Source organism: Propithecus coquereli, unplaced genomic scaffold (genome assembly GCF_000956105.1).
Source record: "Propithecus coquereli isolate 6110/MARCELLA unplaced genomic scaffold, Pcoq_1.0 Scaffold51, whole genome shotgun sequence".
NCBI classification, from domain to species: domain Eukaryota; kingdom Metazoa; phylum Chordata; class Mammalia; order Primates; family Indriidae; genus Propithecus; species Propithecus coquereli.
Genome location: NW_012150952.1, coordinates 1,511,934 through 1,529,758, shown reverse-complemented (window position 1 = coordinate 1,529,758; position 17,825 = coordinate 1,511,934). Strand labels below are relative to the sequence as shown.

Below are 17,825 nucleotides of genomic sequence, written 5' to 3'. Positions count from 1 at the left end.
GAGGCAGGAGGATCGCTTGAGCCCAGGAGTTTGAGGTTGCTGTGAGCTAGGCTGACGCCATGGCACTCTAGCCTGGGCAACAGAGTGAGACTCTGTCTCGGAAAAAAAAAATGTAATGGAGGGATTTCCATTTTTTTCATTTTCAAGGTATTTCTTATGTCATTACCATTGTGTAAAAAAGTTATATAATTAAAATTGTAAAACATTATTTCCTTTTTCTCTTTCTCTCTTAAGTTACCCTTGCTTTTAGACTAAAAATACACTTAAATAAAGAGAATTACCTCTCTGTCTAGAAAATTATTCATTGTTCGAATTTCTCCAGTATTTCTGTTGATAATAAACATTGGTGAATCTGAAGGTTCCTGTCTTATGATCTTGAAAGCTATCTTTGAGTTCAAATTATTTGGTTCGTCCGCATCAGTCGCATTGAGTCTCATCACCAGTGTATCTAGAAATCAAAGAAAATTGATTGCAAATGGAAAATTTACATGTTTTGTTAAAGTATAGTATATCACCTTCCAAACAAGGTGTTAGAATTAGTTGGTCCATATAATGTGCACTTCACTATCTTCCCTTTCTACTCCTTCAAGATATGAATATCTTAGCTCCTTTCTATACCTTTGTCCTAACAGGAAGTTCACATTTTAGTAGGAACCTAGACATCACTGATAGTTGGAAAACAAAGGAAATGTGTTATTCTGGCTTTCTATTTCTTAGTCTAGTATAATTTCTTCTTCTTTTTTGTTTTTTAGGATGCTATGGCAAAACAAAATGATACTAAGACCAGACCAACTTTTCCCCAACTTTAACACTTTCTAGCTATATGATCCTGGCCTCAGTTTCCACATCTAGAAATAGGGATGGTATTAGCACCATCCTCATTGAGTTCGTGTGAGAATTAAATAGCCAATAAAAGAAAATGACATAAAGTTCCTATTGAATAATGCACATTTAATAAACATATATTATTATTCCATTTTGGATGGTCCTTTGTTAAATACTAGGTAACTAGTAGATCTAAAGAATGCTCATTTAACTACATACGTTTTCTTGTCCCTTATCTTTTTTCATTAATCTTATAAGCAGTTCTGGTGAAGAATATTGAGTACGTGAAAAGCCGCCATTGCTCATTCACAAACTAGAATTCTTTTCTACTCTTTAATTGTATTTCAAACACAATTTTTTACAAATACTCCAGGGTATATCTCTCTTTCTCTTTCTCTCTCTCTTCATTTTAGCATCATTTGAAAAATGTTTTCACTAGGCAATTAAGTAATCATGGGACATTTATATAATTAAATGCAATGCAACTATTCCAAGTAGTGAAGAAATCTATATGTCCTGATATGGAAATATGTTCAAAACATACCTAAATAGAAATTCGTGTTGAGGATTAGTATGTAAAAGATGATCCCATTTATGTCCAAAACCATGTCATGTATATTCACATAATTATACAATAATTGTCTGCTTGCCTCTGAAGAATGGTACTAAGGGGATCAAAGAATGGACTTCCATTCCCTTTTTACTTTCCATATTGCACAAATTTTCATGAGCATTTTTATCATAGTATTTTTAGAAGTTGAAAGTATAGCACTTTAATGAATAAAAGTAAAATGTAAGGACTTTTGGAATTTACAAGAAATTATACCACTTAAAAGTCACTATGGTAAATTGAAGTTTTGTGTGAAAGTGATTTCTGTGAGTGACTGTAAAGTCATTAACTTTTTTAAAAAGGCAGGATGAACAGAAGTGGGTGAGATTGCCCTTTAATGCAGTCAGGCTGGCAGGCTAAATTCTCATCCCAATTCCCCTACCACCACTGTGCAAAATACTTTTGGAATTTCTTGTTAGGAATCTCCTACAGAACTAGTGTGTGAGTTATGTTAGAAAATCCTCATGGCTTCAGAGTTCCTCCTGTGTATGACAGAGCTGAGCAGTTTCCATAGTTGAAGGGAAAACTTTCTGTTCTGCGTCTTCTCTCTAGCTTATCTCTTACATCCACGATGTGTGCCTTGACATAGTTTAGGCTTTAGTTAGGTACCTGGCTGTTAAGAGTGATCTGGAAGCCAATATATTACTTACTTGCATTGGAATTTTCTTCTATTTGTCCTATAAATGTAGACATCGAAAATACTGGAGGGTTGTCATTTATATCCAAAACTCTGACTCGGAGCTCTAGAGGCCTCTCTAAATCTTGGCCCATTGAATTCAGAGCCTGGCAGTAGATCTAGGACAGAAAAGAGAAATAATTATACAGTGAAACGCGTATGAACAAGGTAATTTATATTAAGGAAGAACAGAAATACTATGACTTCATAGAAGGATGTAATGATTGAGATAGATCTTGGCAGAGAATTTCAACAGGTGGAGCTGGGAATTGCCAGGGTTTTCCATGCAAAGAGATTCATATGAGAAAAGAATAGAGGGATGTAGTGTTCGAAATTAGAAATAGGTGCTTTGGGGGGTGGATTTGAGAATACAGTAAAGGAGAGTCACATGGGAGCTTTTAAGAAATGTAGCATTCTTAAGCTAGGTAGCATGGAGGTTTGTATTATTATTATTATTGTTATTATTATTCATATTTGAAGTGTGTATAAGGGTAATATGTGCTATTTTACATTTGTGTATTATTTTATATTCATATGAAAATACATTGTGCTTCAAGAAAAGCTAATAGGCTATCATGATGATTTAAAGTTTGTGGAGGAACATGGTGGGAGGAAAGGCAGGAATATAGCTTTGGAATTGAAGGCTAAGGAATTAAAGCTGTCTGAAGAATACACACAAGCAGCATGAGTGAAAACTGCAAATGTAGATCATTATTCGAAGGTGTTTTTGGATATGGATTGATGGGTTTTTAACAGAAGAGGTTACAAGAGCAAATAGGGTTTCTTTACTTTTATATTTTATGTTAAATATTAAAAAATGTTGACCATGATTAAAGATGGAAATGGAAGTAGCCAATGGAACAAGCCAAAGGGAGATAAAAAACAGTTGGTGGAATAAGGTTCTTAATTAGGTTCTTAATTATGGGACAATGGAAATGTCTTGGAGTAAGTTGTGGGAAAAAGCAGAAAATTGATCCTGCTTTTGGATTTAACAAAGAACATTTCTGAGCTGGAGGAGGGAGAATTAATTGTGGGAGTTTGTGACGGATGACCTCAGCTTTTTTGGCGAAGTTGGTAATGTGGCCTACTGCTTGAAGGGACAATGAGGTTGAGGGTTTGACGAGAAAGGATACATAAGCTATGTGACAGCTCCTGTAAAGAATGGAGTGAGAGTCAGTTAAGGAGGAATGAATTCCCAAGGCACATTCAGAGCTCAGGTGAGCCTGAGCAATGTGAATTTACAATAAAGTTGTTTGCTTAGGGAAGAGTCCCTCAGTAGCTCCAGAATGGTTACTTGGCATTGGAGTTAAAAAGAACTAACATTCTTAATTGAATTACAGAAAAAGGAAAAGTTAAGAAGTTAGATACCTGTCATTCCAAACAAATAGTCTATTTTGCCAAGAAGGACAGAGTGGAGGTTAACATTTTTGCTGGCACTTAAGTGGAATACTTCTTTGTCTCTTAATCTCCTCTGCATTTGTTTTGGGTCATGGGATGCTCATGAATTAAGAAATAACCAAAAATGTCTTATATTGTGACTCTTGAAATCAAATGAAGTTTGATTTCAAGAATAATTTAGGGTTGAAATTTATATATTGACATGAAGCACACTTACAATGAAATAAGGGGTGACTTCCCGATCAACTATGGATGTAATATTAATTTCACCAGTTTTTTGATTAATAATGAAGATTCCGTAAGGTGGTTGATCGATTCCTACTCCAGAGATGCGGTATGTAACTTGCTGGTTTGCAGCGCAATCTGAGTGAATCTGCAAAGAGAACACGAATGCAAATATTATAGGGAACACATAAAGAGATCTCTGTTTGACAGCTTTCTTGAGAATTGTTGCATGTGATGATGCTGCTATCATTTGAAAAAGGTTGAAATAGAGAATTATTTTTTCCAGATAAGTGTAATAATTACAGTTCTAGTATTTCCAATGGTAACTGACAACATAATTAAAAAATTCAATTTCTATTTTTATCAAACAAGTAAAAAGCAAAATATCACTGTATTATATCTAGATCTATGCAGTCATCATTTATGCATCCAATTCATTCAACAATTATAATTTGATCTTGTATTATTTTCAGACTCTGTGCAAGCACTGGGGCTAGAATAGGGAATTCCTTGCCTTCTGAGGGAGTTTACCAATGTCATTACACAGGTTTGATCTTCAGATTAAAAAATTTTAAAAAAATGTAAAGCTTTGGAAGAAAGTTTTAAGTGGATTTATGTAGGTGACAAGAGTTATCTGTTGCTGTGTAGAAGCTCTTAATTCTGAAAAAGGCGAGAATGAATTAGTAGAAAAGAAAGGAGACCACTCAAATAAATGGATATGGAAACCATACCTTTCTCTTTGAAATAAAATATGGTATGACGGTAAGCAAATCTTACTGAGGAGTCTCTATGAGAATTTATGTGTATCTGTGTATGTATATATCTGTAAGTGTGTGGATTTGTGTGTGGATGTGTTTCTGAGTGTGTATATGTGTGTATGTTTAAGGGAAAATAAGAGAAAATGAAAGGAAAAAGAGTTTGATAGAGAGCACATTGTGAATGTTAATAAACAAGCAAAAAATTAGGAATTCAATTCTAATAGATTGTGAGGCAAAGGGGGCAAAATTCATTATTTAAATAACTATATATTTTTTTCATGCAGAGTTTGGCACGTGATAAAAACACATGATCACGTGTTTTAATTTCACCAGTGAGGCGAGTCAGTGTTTAACTCTTTCTTGGAGAGCCTACATTGCTTAATTTATCCTTCTAGGAGCTTCGATTTTCATCATCTGAGTGACTGTAGTTCTGTTTTGTTCCGTAAATTCTCAGTGAGATATGTTCATAAAATATTTAAAAGACAACTTTAACCCTATCCATTCTGATTTTCAATTTTACGCTTTGGGGTTGATTCTTACTTTGGCAATTGGGTTCCTCTTTGAGTTGTCTTCACCTTCACGACAGGCGGCAGCGAACTTGATCCATTCACGCTTTTGCCTCCTGATTGAGTGCCACTTGATGGTGCCATTCTTCGCGTTATAATCTCTTACCTTGAATGTTAGAATACAGTAATAGTATCTATTAGCTTCATTCACAATTCATATTCCATTGAGATTTTCAGAAGAGGGAGTAATTGGAATGTGAGTAAGAAAGGATGTTTAATGGGAAAATTAGTAATTTTGATAATCTATTCATTTTAGCATTACATTAATTTTACTTAAAAGAATGAATTTCCTTTTGGAAACTATATTGTTCCTCCCAAACCATTTTCTTTTTTTAAAAAATCTGGGAAAACAAGGATTTGCTATGTATTACCTGGATTCGGAATTCAGTGTTAACTTCCACCACCACCTACAAAAAAAATGAGATAATCATAATAGTTAATTTTTAATTGAATGCTGTAAAATTCATGGTATCCAGTCATTTCAAAAAAATCAAACAAAAGTCTTGTGAGTCATTAGAATTATTTTGTTGGTCTGGATAGCAGGTGGATCTTTTTTATCCTTAGGTTCTGATGATGATGCTAAGAATTTTCGTTATCACCTTTCAATTTTGCTCTTCTTTTTAACCTTTTTTGTTTTCCTTTTTAGCTTATGCAATCACTTGGGTTGGATATTTGAAGCTAGAACCCAGAAGGAATGAGGTTGGAAACTCAGGCTCTCTTAGTAAACCTTGTGCCAGAGGAGCTAGAGAGACTTTGATGCTATTCAGTGACAATCGACAATAAGTTATAATACCAAGACATTTGACTAGTTTCATGATCTGGCTAGCTGCAGACACAAATAGAAAAAAAGTTTGAAGTGAAGAAAAGATATGAAGTATAAAGATATCTAGAAATCTTCAGAATATTTGCTTCTTCATATTCCAATTCTAGATGGAAGATTTTCTTGTATTCTTGAAAATTTTATGATAATTTTTTTCACCTGCTTTGAAATATGAGAATTAAAATTTCTAAAAGAAAAACAATTTTCTTTATGTAAAATGAGCTCATATTTTATTGTTAGTAATAAAAAAATAGATGATGTAAATGTATCCTTCTGTAGTAAGGAGACGAAAATGCAGAAGTTTAGGAAAAAGTTGCTGGGTATGCAACTTCCATTCATTTTTTTCTTCTGCATTAAACAATTTCCCTATCAAACAAGTATGCCAGTCAAACAGAGTTCTGCCTAGCTACAGCTCTAGCTTTGATCTTTACACATGATTTTTAGTGCAAAATCAAGATAATTTAAATTATTTTTCTCTAAAAACCACAGGCATTTCTAAGAACACAGACATTTATATATTGAGTTTAATGTATCCACATACTTGTTTAAGATGTCATAAAATATCTATCTAAAAAATGAGGTGTGGATTTGAAGGCTAGCTTGCATTTATTAAATTTTAAATTGCATTTAGAATCAATTAAAGATGGTGTAAACCCTTAGTTTTATTTCTCCCTAAATAAGAAATTTTCAACTTGTAATTGAAGTTTTTCAGAATTGCAAAGTATGAAAACCATTATCACAATGAGACTTTATCTGTAACACTGATATAAGAAAATAATAGTTTGCATTTAAAAATACTAATAACAGTAATTTAAAAATATAGCAAATTTCTTTTTATAGTTGATTCCAATTTCATCATTAAAGGAAATATAAAATTTCAGTTTTCAAGTACATAGCTTAAAAAAATCACAATTGATAATTTAAGAAATATGTATTTATGGTTAATATGAGTAGTATAAAAAGATAATGTTTTTATAATATTATAGGAATTACATACTTATGATATATATTTAATATTCATCATTATGATTATCACTCTTAAAATTTATCTAATGATAACTAGGTGCTAGGCAATGTATTTAGAGAAACGCATGCATTTAATCTTCACAACAAATATACGTGGTCACCACTATTGCTATCTCCATTTTACAGATAAGGAAAGTGAAGCTTAGATATTAACTGATGGCTAAATATAATCCAATACGATTCAACATAAATTTGTGCTTGGGTTGTGGGTTTTACAATAAAGTAAATTACTAAGTAAAACATACTACAAAAAATTGACATTACAACTTTGAGAACTCAAAAAATTCTGCTTTTAATCTAATCTTATATTATCCTTCTTATTGGTAATTTTTATATACAACGATATTAATACAGTACAAAGAAAAAAAAAAGGAAATGGTCCAAATGGTTAGGACATGTAACTGAAATGTTATCTGTGGAGTCCATCTTGGGTGCAGAACTGAAACGATATTAATGCAAATGCATATTTCCTGCTACCTGTGAACTTACGAGCACTTTTACCTGTCTCTTGTTTGTGAGTGTGGGATGGGGAGATGAGGATACTTTATTTGTCTGTTTGGAAGTCATTTCTTCATAGCTGCAGAATTGTGTATGCATCTGTTATCTGTTGCTGCACTTCCCTTACTGCAGTGAAGCGTCAGCGCCTGCTGTTTGTTTTGGATAACTACGCCAGATGACTAAGAAATCTTTCCAACTTTGTGAAGCTGGGTCATTCTTTTTCCCATGAGAAGCAACTTGGGCAGAAGACCAAGTAGGTTTCACCATAGTGTCAGGCTCTCAGTTGGATCGGTAATTAAGAAACTGCCAAGTCTGCTTAAAAATTTGGTGGGTTGACCTAAGCTTATTTTCTTTTGTTCAGAGTCTAGAATAAACTCTGAAACGAAATCACTCTTAGACTTTCAAAAGCAAAAATAGTAAAATAAAAAGAACACTTGATAGAGTCAGAAAACCTTCAATGTATTTTATAAATTCTCTGAGCTTTAAGTTTTCTCATTTTTGAAATGATGGGAATAGACTAAATTATATAGGTAACTTTCCAGTTCTAACACCAAATCCCTGTGTCGAAGTATTTCGGTCATGGGAAAGGCATGATGAGATTTTACGGTTTTTTTTCCTCTATGGATCAATCAGAGTTTATTAACTTTTTAGATTTTAAAAATTACCCTGACAATTGGTGGGAGAGGTGAGAGGGGGCAGTGATTACTGGCTGTAAGTAGTTGAGGGTCTTACTAGAGGTGAGGAGGAAATAAATAGGAGCAGAGGCAGGGGGAACAGACAGGAGAGGATGGAGAAAGGGATACTGCATGGACAGGATTGGCAGGGCTTGAGAGCAGATGGGATGGGGGAGTCAAGAGAGGAAGGAATTTCAGGGGATGGCAGTTTTAAACTCTGGGACTGGGAACAGGACGGTAACAAAATTTAGCAGATTGGAACACACTGAGTTTGAGATGCCAGAGAAATGCCCAGGTAAAGATGATCAGCACTTTGAGCAAAAGTTCAGGTTGGATATTCAGATTTGAGGTACATCTGCTCAGGCAGGATAGTTAAAACCATGGGAGAATTTGAAATTCCTAAGATAGAGGATATAGCGAAGAAACAGACTGTGGCTGAGGATAAAACTAGAGGAATGCCTGCATTTATATACCTGGAATCAAGGACAAAAATAAGAAACAAAGAAAAAAGGAGAGAAGGAGAAGCCAAAGAAACAGTGGGAAAATATAATGCTTTATGATGGATGTCAGAAGGAGGGGAAATGGAAAACAGGTGGGGTTGAAAGAGTGTCAGAGGATATAAAAAAAAAAGTTGAGCAGAGTGAATCCTGAGGTTTTGAGTGACCTTCGAGTGCATGCTTTCAATTAGCTGTAGCAAGTACTTGCCTGACATAAAGGGATTAAGGAATGACGTGGAGGAGGAGGACATAAAGATGGTTACTTTTTCAAGAAATTTGCTTATTAAAAAACCCCAGAAAGACAAGATGGTAGAATTAGATACAGCATTCAAGAACATTTTAGGGGGGAGAGGGATACCTGTGGATTTTTGCAAGTTAAGAAAGAGGAGAGTAGGAGATTTTGATTTAAAAGAAGAGAGGTTCAGAAAGAAGATACACAGGAGGGAATAGGTAGAAAAAGAAAAGACTTCCAACACAGAAGTGAGGAAGAGAGGAAGGCTGGAGATTAAAATCAACCACCTAGGAAAGGGAAATTGAAGGACATTGTCCTAAATGACCTACACCTTGTCCCTGGACTAAGGGTGAGGTTATTTTCTGGCAATTAGGGAGTAGTTTGGATTCAGAAATAAATCTGGAAAGTGTGCCATGAAGACTGTGATGAAGATTCACTTAGAGATGAACACAGGGATTGTCAATCTGGCCGAGTATATCTTGGCTCTCTTGACCATTGGATGTGGGTGTCGGGGTAAGTCACTAAACTGTGCCTCAGCGTCCTCATCTGTAAAAGCCCCCTCTAATCCTGAAATTCTATGAAAGCAGTAAATAATTCATCTAAAGTGCATCCTTGATGAGTTTTTTCTTCCTCTCTGTTTTAGGAACCAATTCATTTTTTTTAAAAAAAAGCCATAGGGTGCAGAATTGCATGCTACTTTTAATGATTCCCTAATTACAATCAGTTTTGGTGTTTTTTTATACTGAAGTTTAGACTTCTTTGCATATTATAAAAATGGACTTGAGAGTAATAAGTAAGTTTTTTCAGAAAAATCTCTTGCATTTAGTAATTGTGAGATGGTGTTCCACAGTCACTTGGTAGTTTTTGTTCAGCATTAAATTCTAATGTATTTTTTAACTGTTACATACATCACAAGGATGAACTTGAAACAAAACCAAAATATAATAATTTGCTTCTTTTTAAAAACCTCCTCTTTTGTCTTTCCTTCACACTGTTCTGACAAAAGTTATCTATCTGGGGTTGGCAACACTTCAATGTATTGACTTCTCTTCTTTATTCATTAGTCTGTTTATTTATTTCAGAAGTATATATTGTATGAGTATAAGGTGGATCCCAGGCTAGAATAAGACTTTTAAAGGGCTGAAGCCCTAAAAATATTATAGTAAGCTTCAGATGAAATGCAAAGTAAAGGTAATACTATACTATAAAAATATTAGGGAACTCCAACATGCATGATTATTTGTATGTTTGATACTTTGATAATTTTTTGGAGTGTGTGGGGGAAGAGAAACAAACTATACAAAAATTTCCTGGTACCGCTGCTGCATGTGATTAGATGTCCATGGTGCAATTGTGCACTGGAACAAGGCAGTATGAGGGATACAAAGGTGAATCTGCCACAGAATCTGCCTGCAAATAACTTACAGTCAAGTAGTTTTATGAGCAATAGGCAGCCATTAATTTGTGGAGATATGGTTTCTCATTAGACAAGTGTCAAAGACTGCACTCTATTCTCATAGACCAATTAAGAGCAGGAGTTAGCAGCCCATGACATTTAAAAAAATTTGGCCTGAGTAAGTCCATTAAAAGAATTTGCGTGCCAAGTATAACCAGTGAGGGTGGCATGACCCAGCACTCTGCAAGGGTGTTCCCTCAATGGAAGGAGCTTAATAAGCCTAATTGCAAAGCCAAGCAGAGCAGGCTTCCTGCTGATGCATTAGGCAACATCTGTTAGGACACTGGGATAATCAGCAAAAATGTCTTTGATGAATGTATAGTGGAGAAAAATTATCAGGAACTAAGTGCTCTGGGTATAGACCAAGAATGTCATTTTTCTACATTCATGAGCTTTGTTAAATAGACGAATTTTGTCCCTTAAGGCCGGGCCTTCAGATTGAAGACACCATTCTCCAGCGCTTCATGTTTTCCTATTGCCTAAAACAGGGATGACAAAATGTGTTTACTCTGTGGCAACTCAAACCAATCGAGCAATGATAAATTTGTACTCTTTATTTTTGTAAAGGTGAAAGAAGATGTTGATCCTAAATCTGCAGTGAAATAATACAGCTTTGACGAACACAGTATAAATGGAAATGACTATGCTTACATCCAATTTGTAAGTTTCACTGACCAGGTGAATAGACATATTTCTTTCATTTTCTATAAAATATTTTACTGAAATGCTAATCTCTACTATGTGTATCACTATAATATGTACACAAGATAACATACACAGTCCTCTCTTTGCTTGTCTTCTGTTGGTCTGTAGTAGTTTGTTAGTGCTGTTCTTGCTTTAGGCATCAGTGAACACAATTATGGGAACCTAAGATGTCTGGTTCCAATCAGTTCATGAACTATGTAATCAAATGTGTACTATTTTCTGTGAATTTTAGCCTGAGTGCTGAGAAGTGTTCTGAAAAACACCTGCTCAGATCCTAAAGAATTTCAGCTAAGTTCAAATTGTGGAGTTAGTATATCAGGTGGTCAGAGGGTTTTTCTAAATGAAATGTTAACCCATAGAGGGGAAGATCAGTTAGTATGATAAACTGAAGACATCACATCATGCGTGGTAATAGATAAAAATTTTCTCTGCCCTTTGACCTTGAGCTGCAGAAGTTTGCCTTTATAGAAAAAGACATCTTCAGATTTGTATTGATTTGAATGGACTAATTGAACCTGGTAGAGTTGCAAGTAATTTTCAGAAATCATTAGAACCATAGAAATTCCCCTGGCTCTCTTTTACTTCCTCTCTGTAACCATGCTATACTTTTTACCCTTGTCACGACCATCCACACAGATTTCTTATATTTGGTGCCTAGGTAATATTGTTTTCTGGCCTACAGAAAGTACTTTCCAACCCCTCCCTTTACTCCATACATTGATTACAGAGAGGAAGAAAAAAAGAGAAGAAAAATCAATGCAGAGTTAACGAAGTGTATTTGGCTTGCAGTGTTACACCGAGTGCAAGCTCTTGTCTGCCCAGGAGACTTGTCTGGGTAATGGAGTAGCCACGAAGCCATCTTGGTCACTATAAGAGCAGCTTTTCCACCTTTATTCTCCCTGATTTAATTCACTCATTCGAACATTATCTAAAACCTTTACCCATATTAAGCAGACCACACATTAGGCTTGTAAACAGAGAGTTGCCCGGCTCTCAAACAAATTTGTTTTTAGGTTACTACCGGTTTAAATGTCGTAAAGGTCTTAACAGTTGTGCAAATGTGCTTCCTAACATGGATTTGCATTTATTGACTTTGAGCAGAGATGAATATAAAGACTTTATATAGATTTTTTCCTTTTTTTGGTAAAAACAAGCTTTTATAGTGAGACTAGCAGAAAAGTAATTGGAAGAGTTTGCTGTAGTGATGGTTGTTTTTTGGAGGAAAAAAGTATTTTAAAGCAAAAAACAGATTAGCTAACACCAAAGGACAATTATCAAAATCACCTGGTAAAATTGGTAGTTAAATCATGATCTCTACACATTAGAAAGTGTTTTACCAAAAAAAAGTTATGATGTCATGTGAAAATGAAACATTTTAATTCATTATAGTGTAAGTTCTTGGAGAAATAATTTTCAGAAGGCAGATGAGAAACTTGTGATGGATTCCAATATAAAATATGGTGGCCTCCCCCTCCCCTGCCCAAGGAAACCGACCCCCAAACCAACAAAATAACTATCCAGGCTCAAAAAATAAAATGCAAGTGACCAGAAACCTCACTCCAGAGAAAGTTCAATAAAGATATATGATTTTGATAAGGATACATTTTAATGAAGAATGCCTAAATAAGAGGTAGCTAGTTAAAGGAATTTTACAGAATGTAGTTAATCAGAAATAATCATATAAGTCAAAATATAAAGCACATCTTATAGAGTCCATGAAAGTTGGTACATAAGTGTGTGAACAAACAAATCCATTGAAACTATAATAGGCCTTAATGGATCAAATTTATATAAAATTAAGAATAAAAGTATTAGATTATAGGCAATACACAAATGCTCCTATCTTCAAATAATATACTGTATAATGTTCATTGATCCCTCCTACCTACTAAGTTATGATATCTACTGATCCTAAAGATCCATTAAAAATCCATGAAATAAAACCAATGTTTGAAGAACAACTTGGAACTAAAGCCACCAGCTTATTGACGCTCATTTTTAAATAAACCCACTGATTATAATCCATCCTAATTAATAAACTGAATTCAAACTGTCCAACATTCCTTGAATCAAAGATCTGACTTGTTATTCTACCAACCCAACATTCCAGCTCAAAAATTAAGCAAGTAGAAACACATGTGAACCACAGCGCTGTATCCTGCCCAGCTGGAGGGCAATTTATCTGGCACCTGCTTTTTCTGGATTACATTAACCTTACTGGGAGAGAAATTGTGATTTTCAAATTTTCACCGAAAATGAAATTGACGTCATATGTTAGTGTTGCACTTAGCGTTATCTATACAAAGAGAAAACTAATAACATGTAAGGGGAACAATGAGAAAGCATTTCATTACATGTGTCTGACCATCAAATGTAGAACTTTTATATCACAGTCATTACTGACATTCCAGTAGTAAGAACAAGTACGGTAATAATTATACTGACTCTTTAATTACAGCCATTCCTTCACCTGATATGTCATTTATAAACCTCCTTTACTGCCATTTTTTGAGAATAAAAATGTTGTTTTAAATAAAATTATAGTTACACAGTGTGGGGCTTCCCATAGTTGTAGTATAGGTTCTAACTACACGGAACTGATGAGATTATTTGCATAGTGAGGTCAGTCATAAACTGCTATGATTGTAGTTTATATGGATACTATTTTTGTGTTTTAAAAATTATAGTGACTTGACCAATAAAGATATCAAAAGAATGGAAAAATATTTAGGTTAAAAATGAAGACACACCTGTGATTATTTAGTTCACAAGCCCACCTGCAAATAAGAATTTGAACAACAAAGTGCTACTATGTAGTGATGTGAATTTCCTAAATTCAATATTTTCCCAGCATGACTTAGCAATGACTTCAATGTCAGAGAGTTGATATGAGTTGACATTGATGCATTAATGTGATCTTGAGTCTTCAGTTAAAGAGAGAAACACTATTTAAAAATCTAGTTCATAAAATCACCTTGTCATTAACATAAACTTTTAATGGGTTTAGGTTAGAAATAACACTAGCTAACATTTTCTAAAAAGTTCTCACTTGTTTACAATGAGGATGATTATGAAGGATTTTTAACAGAATCTACTTACCAGAAAAATGAACAACACAGCAGCTGTTCTGAAGAAGCTCCAGTCCATCGCTGCTGGGTTCTCTTACATCCAAGACCAAGGGAGTTTTGTTTGTTCTTCTCTGCTCTTTTTCTTTTCCCCCACTCAACTGGTGTCTGATTAAAATAATTTCTCAGTAGATGTTCTTACATGCAGGCTTTCAGGTGTTTCTGCCTTCCTCTGGGAGAAGGACTGAAGGTACGTATAACCAGTCTGTATCCCCACCCTAAAAACTTGGGCTGGTCTCACTCAAATGCTTGACAAGATCATCATTGCTCCCAGGTAAAAGCTTAGGGACACACCCTTCTTCTAGCTGAAAAGCAGCTCTCTATGGGGCAAGGAAGATTCACTCCTTTACTGAAGGTTTTCAGTGGCAGGCACTTAAAGTGACCAAAAATGTGGAACGTTATACATTGGTTAGAGGCTTCTCACCCTATGCTTTATTTAGAGGTTGTTTCATTTCTCCCCACATTAAAAAGGCAAATATAGTTCGGGTGCTCATATTATTCAAAGGATTATCCAACCCATGTTCGTAGCCAAACCCTGAGGTCACAGTAGAAAATTATAAACTTTCCATTTCAGTAGATGTTAGGAAAGATTCAGTTATTTTCAGTTCTTAAGAGAAAGAAAATTTGCTAATCTTAAGAGTGAGGATTTTTTTAAGTATTATTAATTCAAATAAGTAAAATTATGATACTTACAATTATTAGATCCTCTCCATAAGTCACACTTCCGTTTAAGTGACCAGTCAAGTCTAGGAAATACTTTTTCTCTCTAAATGAATATTTTATCTCCCTAATTATTGTTCTCTCTTTAAGATTCTTTTTTTTAGTGCAATAAAACACAATTTAAAATATTACTGAGCTTGATAAAAGTAAACAATGGGAACCACCAATTAAAATCCTGCTGATAATTTTAAAAATGCGATTCGGTGCCTGAAATACTAGTGGAAACACAGAAAGCTGCCCTTCAGGTGAGGTGGGTTAAAAGTCAATGACGATTCCCAAGCACAGAGCCAAGACTCTGTACAGTGAGCCAATTAGAACATAGGGAATACTCTGAAGAAATGGTTGCCCACACATGCAAATGGGAAACTGAATGCAGCCTTGAGGTTTGTGAAAATGAACAGTGACCTTCACAAGGCAGTGTTTGAGCATATTCTTGGGATATCTTCTCTCCACTTGGCAATGTCTAGCATAAATATTGTGAGTGGCAGGAAGCCTATAGATGCTGAATGCCTTCAGAATTTGAAATGGCGGTCTTGAACAAGAGACCTATCGGATAAGATATTGATTATGGTCAGAGGGATACTAAAAATATTCCTAAAAGGAGGAATAGCTCTGAGGATCAGAGGGTTTGGAGAATGCTATCATTTCACCATTCATGTGTGGCAAAGAAGGTTACTCAACAGTGGCTTGAAGTTTCATGTTATTCGTCATAGAATGTAGAAGGGAGATAGGCTGCCTATATTTACTCACAGTGAGTAAGTATGTTTATGATTGGAGCTGGTTGATGTGAATCAATAAAATCAAAGGTGATAGACCAAATTTCTCATTAGTCAAATAAAATAGAATGTGAGTGTAAAACAATCTGTGACTTAGTCTGAGCAATATATTAGTAGTAGGATTGTCTGACCACGAATGACAGAAGACTCACTGGGCACCGGAGATGAAAGAACCTACTTTCAGCTTTCTGGTGGTAGGTCAATGTTTTATCCACCTTGGATTCTGGGCATGATGCTAGGGCGTACACAGGCCCTTTTCATCCACTGAATTGCCCTTCGCTAAGCCCAGCCCTGACTCCACCCCTAATTCAATGCCCTGCTCCAGCGATCCCAATTAGAGGCTTCGTAAGGCAGCAACCTCTCCAGCAGCTTTCCCGAGAGGAGGTGTGGTAGAAATCCCATGTCGCAGAGTAGCGTCTGTCTTGACATTCCCACGAGAGCTAGTGATGTTAAGCATAGTGGAAGAGGGAGTTTATGAATCACTCTCTCTCTGCCTTTGCCTCCTTCCCTGCCTTTTTCTCTTTCTTACTCATTTTAATGTCCTTAGACCAGTGCTGTCCAATGGAACTTTCTGCAATGCCAAAATGTTCTCTATCTGTGCTATCCGACACAGTAGCCACTTACTATAGGTGGCTATTGAGAATTTAAAATGTGGCTATGATGACTAAGGAACTGAATTTTTAACTTTTTAATTTAAGTTACATGGAATTTAAATAACCATATGTGGTTGGTGGCTACCATATTGGACCGTGCACAGGGGTTAGAACATCATTGCTTTTATTGTCTATCTTCTATCTTACTCCAAGCCTTAACTCTTTCTGACCGTTATTAACTCAACTCCCTTTAATTAAATCTACCTTATGTCTTTTCTTAACTGGGGGAACTCATCTATGTTTCAGTTTCCAACGAGCACCTTTTAATCCCCTTTCCTTTGTGTACTATTATCTCACTTGGTCCAGTCTCTTCTCCTGACTCCTTCTGATCTTCTTTCCTAATGCCAATGAGTTAAGATACTTTAAATCATCACAAGGCAACACAAATCCCTCTTACTTTCATATTCATACTTTTTCAATTCTTTCTTCCAGCAACCTCATCTGTAACCTCATACCAGACTGTGGCTTCTTCTATCTGGTCTCAGTACACCCTGTTTCTACTCTGAACGTTGGTATGTGTACTTCCACATATATACCAACAGTTATCATTTATGGAAATTTTGTGAGATTTGGGGTGATTTTTCTGTCTGGAATTTCCCTGGTGAGCTGACAGAGTTTCCCACAGGGATCAAAATGTACCAGAGAAGAGGATTTTCCTCTTTTTCATAAGATATTGTAAATTCCAGAACGTCATCCCAAATATCTGCATTTTTATATTTGTTCCCAGCTTGGGATAATGTAATGCCTTCTTGAAAGACAAAATAATCAGCATCTTTAAGGGATAAATTTTATTGACCTGGAATTTGTAAGCCTAATGATACTGACTGTTTTACCCCCCTTCTTTTACACAGCCTCCATAGCATGAACTCCTATTTCAGAGAAATCCTTTGGGATATGCCTTTTTTTCTTTTAGCAATAAAGTATTTTTAATTGATAGCTTTAATTTAATAGCTGTACATATTTTTTGGGTTCATGTGATATTTTGATACCTGTATACAATGTGAAATCATCAAATCAGGGTCATGGATATCTCTATCACTTCAAACATTTATCTAATCTTTGTTTGGAAACATGAAAATTCTTCTAGTTATTTTGAGGTATACAATAAGTTATTGTTAATTATATTTTTATATTATGCGTGAACCTCTGGTTTTATATGTGTGTCTAAATTACCCTAATCAGCTCTATAAATTATTTAAAAGTGAGGTGAAAGATAAAAATAAATCTTAAAAATGGAGAGGAAATTAAGGTAAATATGTCAAGGATAACATAAACAAAAATTTTTGTATTTGCCTCTATCCTCTATCCTATATGACCATTGGTTCCAGATCTTGTTCACATTATTTAAAATTAGACTATTCCTCAGTGAGCCACACACATAAAAAAGTCTGAGGGATGGAGGCTGTGGTTTTTGATTAAAAGAGACTTTTCTTTTCATATATAACAATCAAATGCAAAGTCTGTTACTTAACTGGATTCCTGGCTTGAATGAAACAGCTGTAGAAGTAATTGTGGGGATATCTGGAGAAATTTAAATATGAGCTGTTAGGGAATTACATATTTTATCAGGTTATTTTGTATTATG

The 17,825-nt window shown here is 35.0% G+C and overlaps 1 protein-coding gene across 1 annotated transcript in view; it reads right to left on the bottom strand.

Moving 5' to 3' along the window:
• The window catches only part of DSG1 (desmoglein 1), a 34,310-nt gene extending 20,012 nt beyond the window's left edge, over positions 1-14,298 (bottom strand). Inside the window, exons 1-6 of the mRNA XM_012656590.1 lie at positions 14,066-14,298; positions 5,430-5,465; positions 5,033-5,164; positions 3,727-3,882; positions 2,086-2,230; positions 282-448 (exon numbers count right to left, since the gene is read on the bottom strand). Of these exons, the coding sequence (XP_012512044.1) occupies positions 282-448; positions 2,086-2,230; positions 3,727-3,882; positions 5,033-5,164; positions 5,430-5,465; positions 14,066-14,113 (684 nt within the window). The 5' untranslated portion in view covers positions 14,114-14,298. The remainder of the gene's footprint in view (positions 1-281; positions 449-2,085; positions 2,231-3,726; positions 3,883-5,032; positions 5,165-5,429; positions 5,466-14,065) is intronic.
• Positions 14,299-17,825: the final 3,527 nt, after the last annotated feature.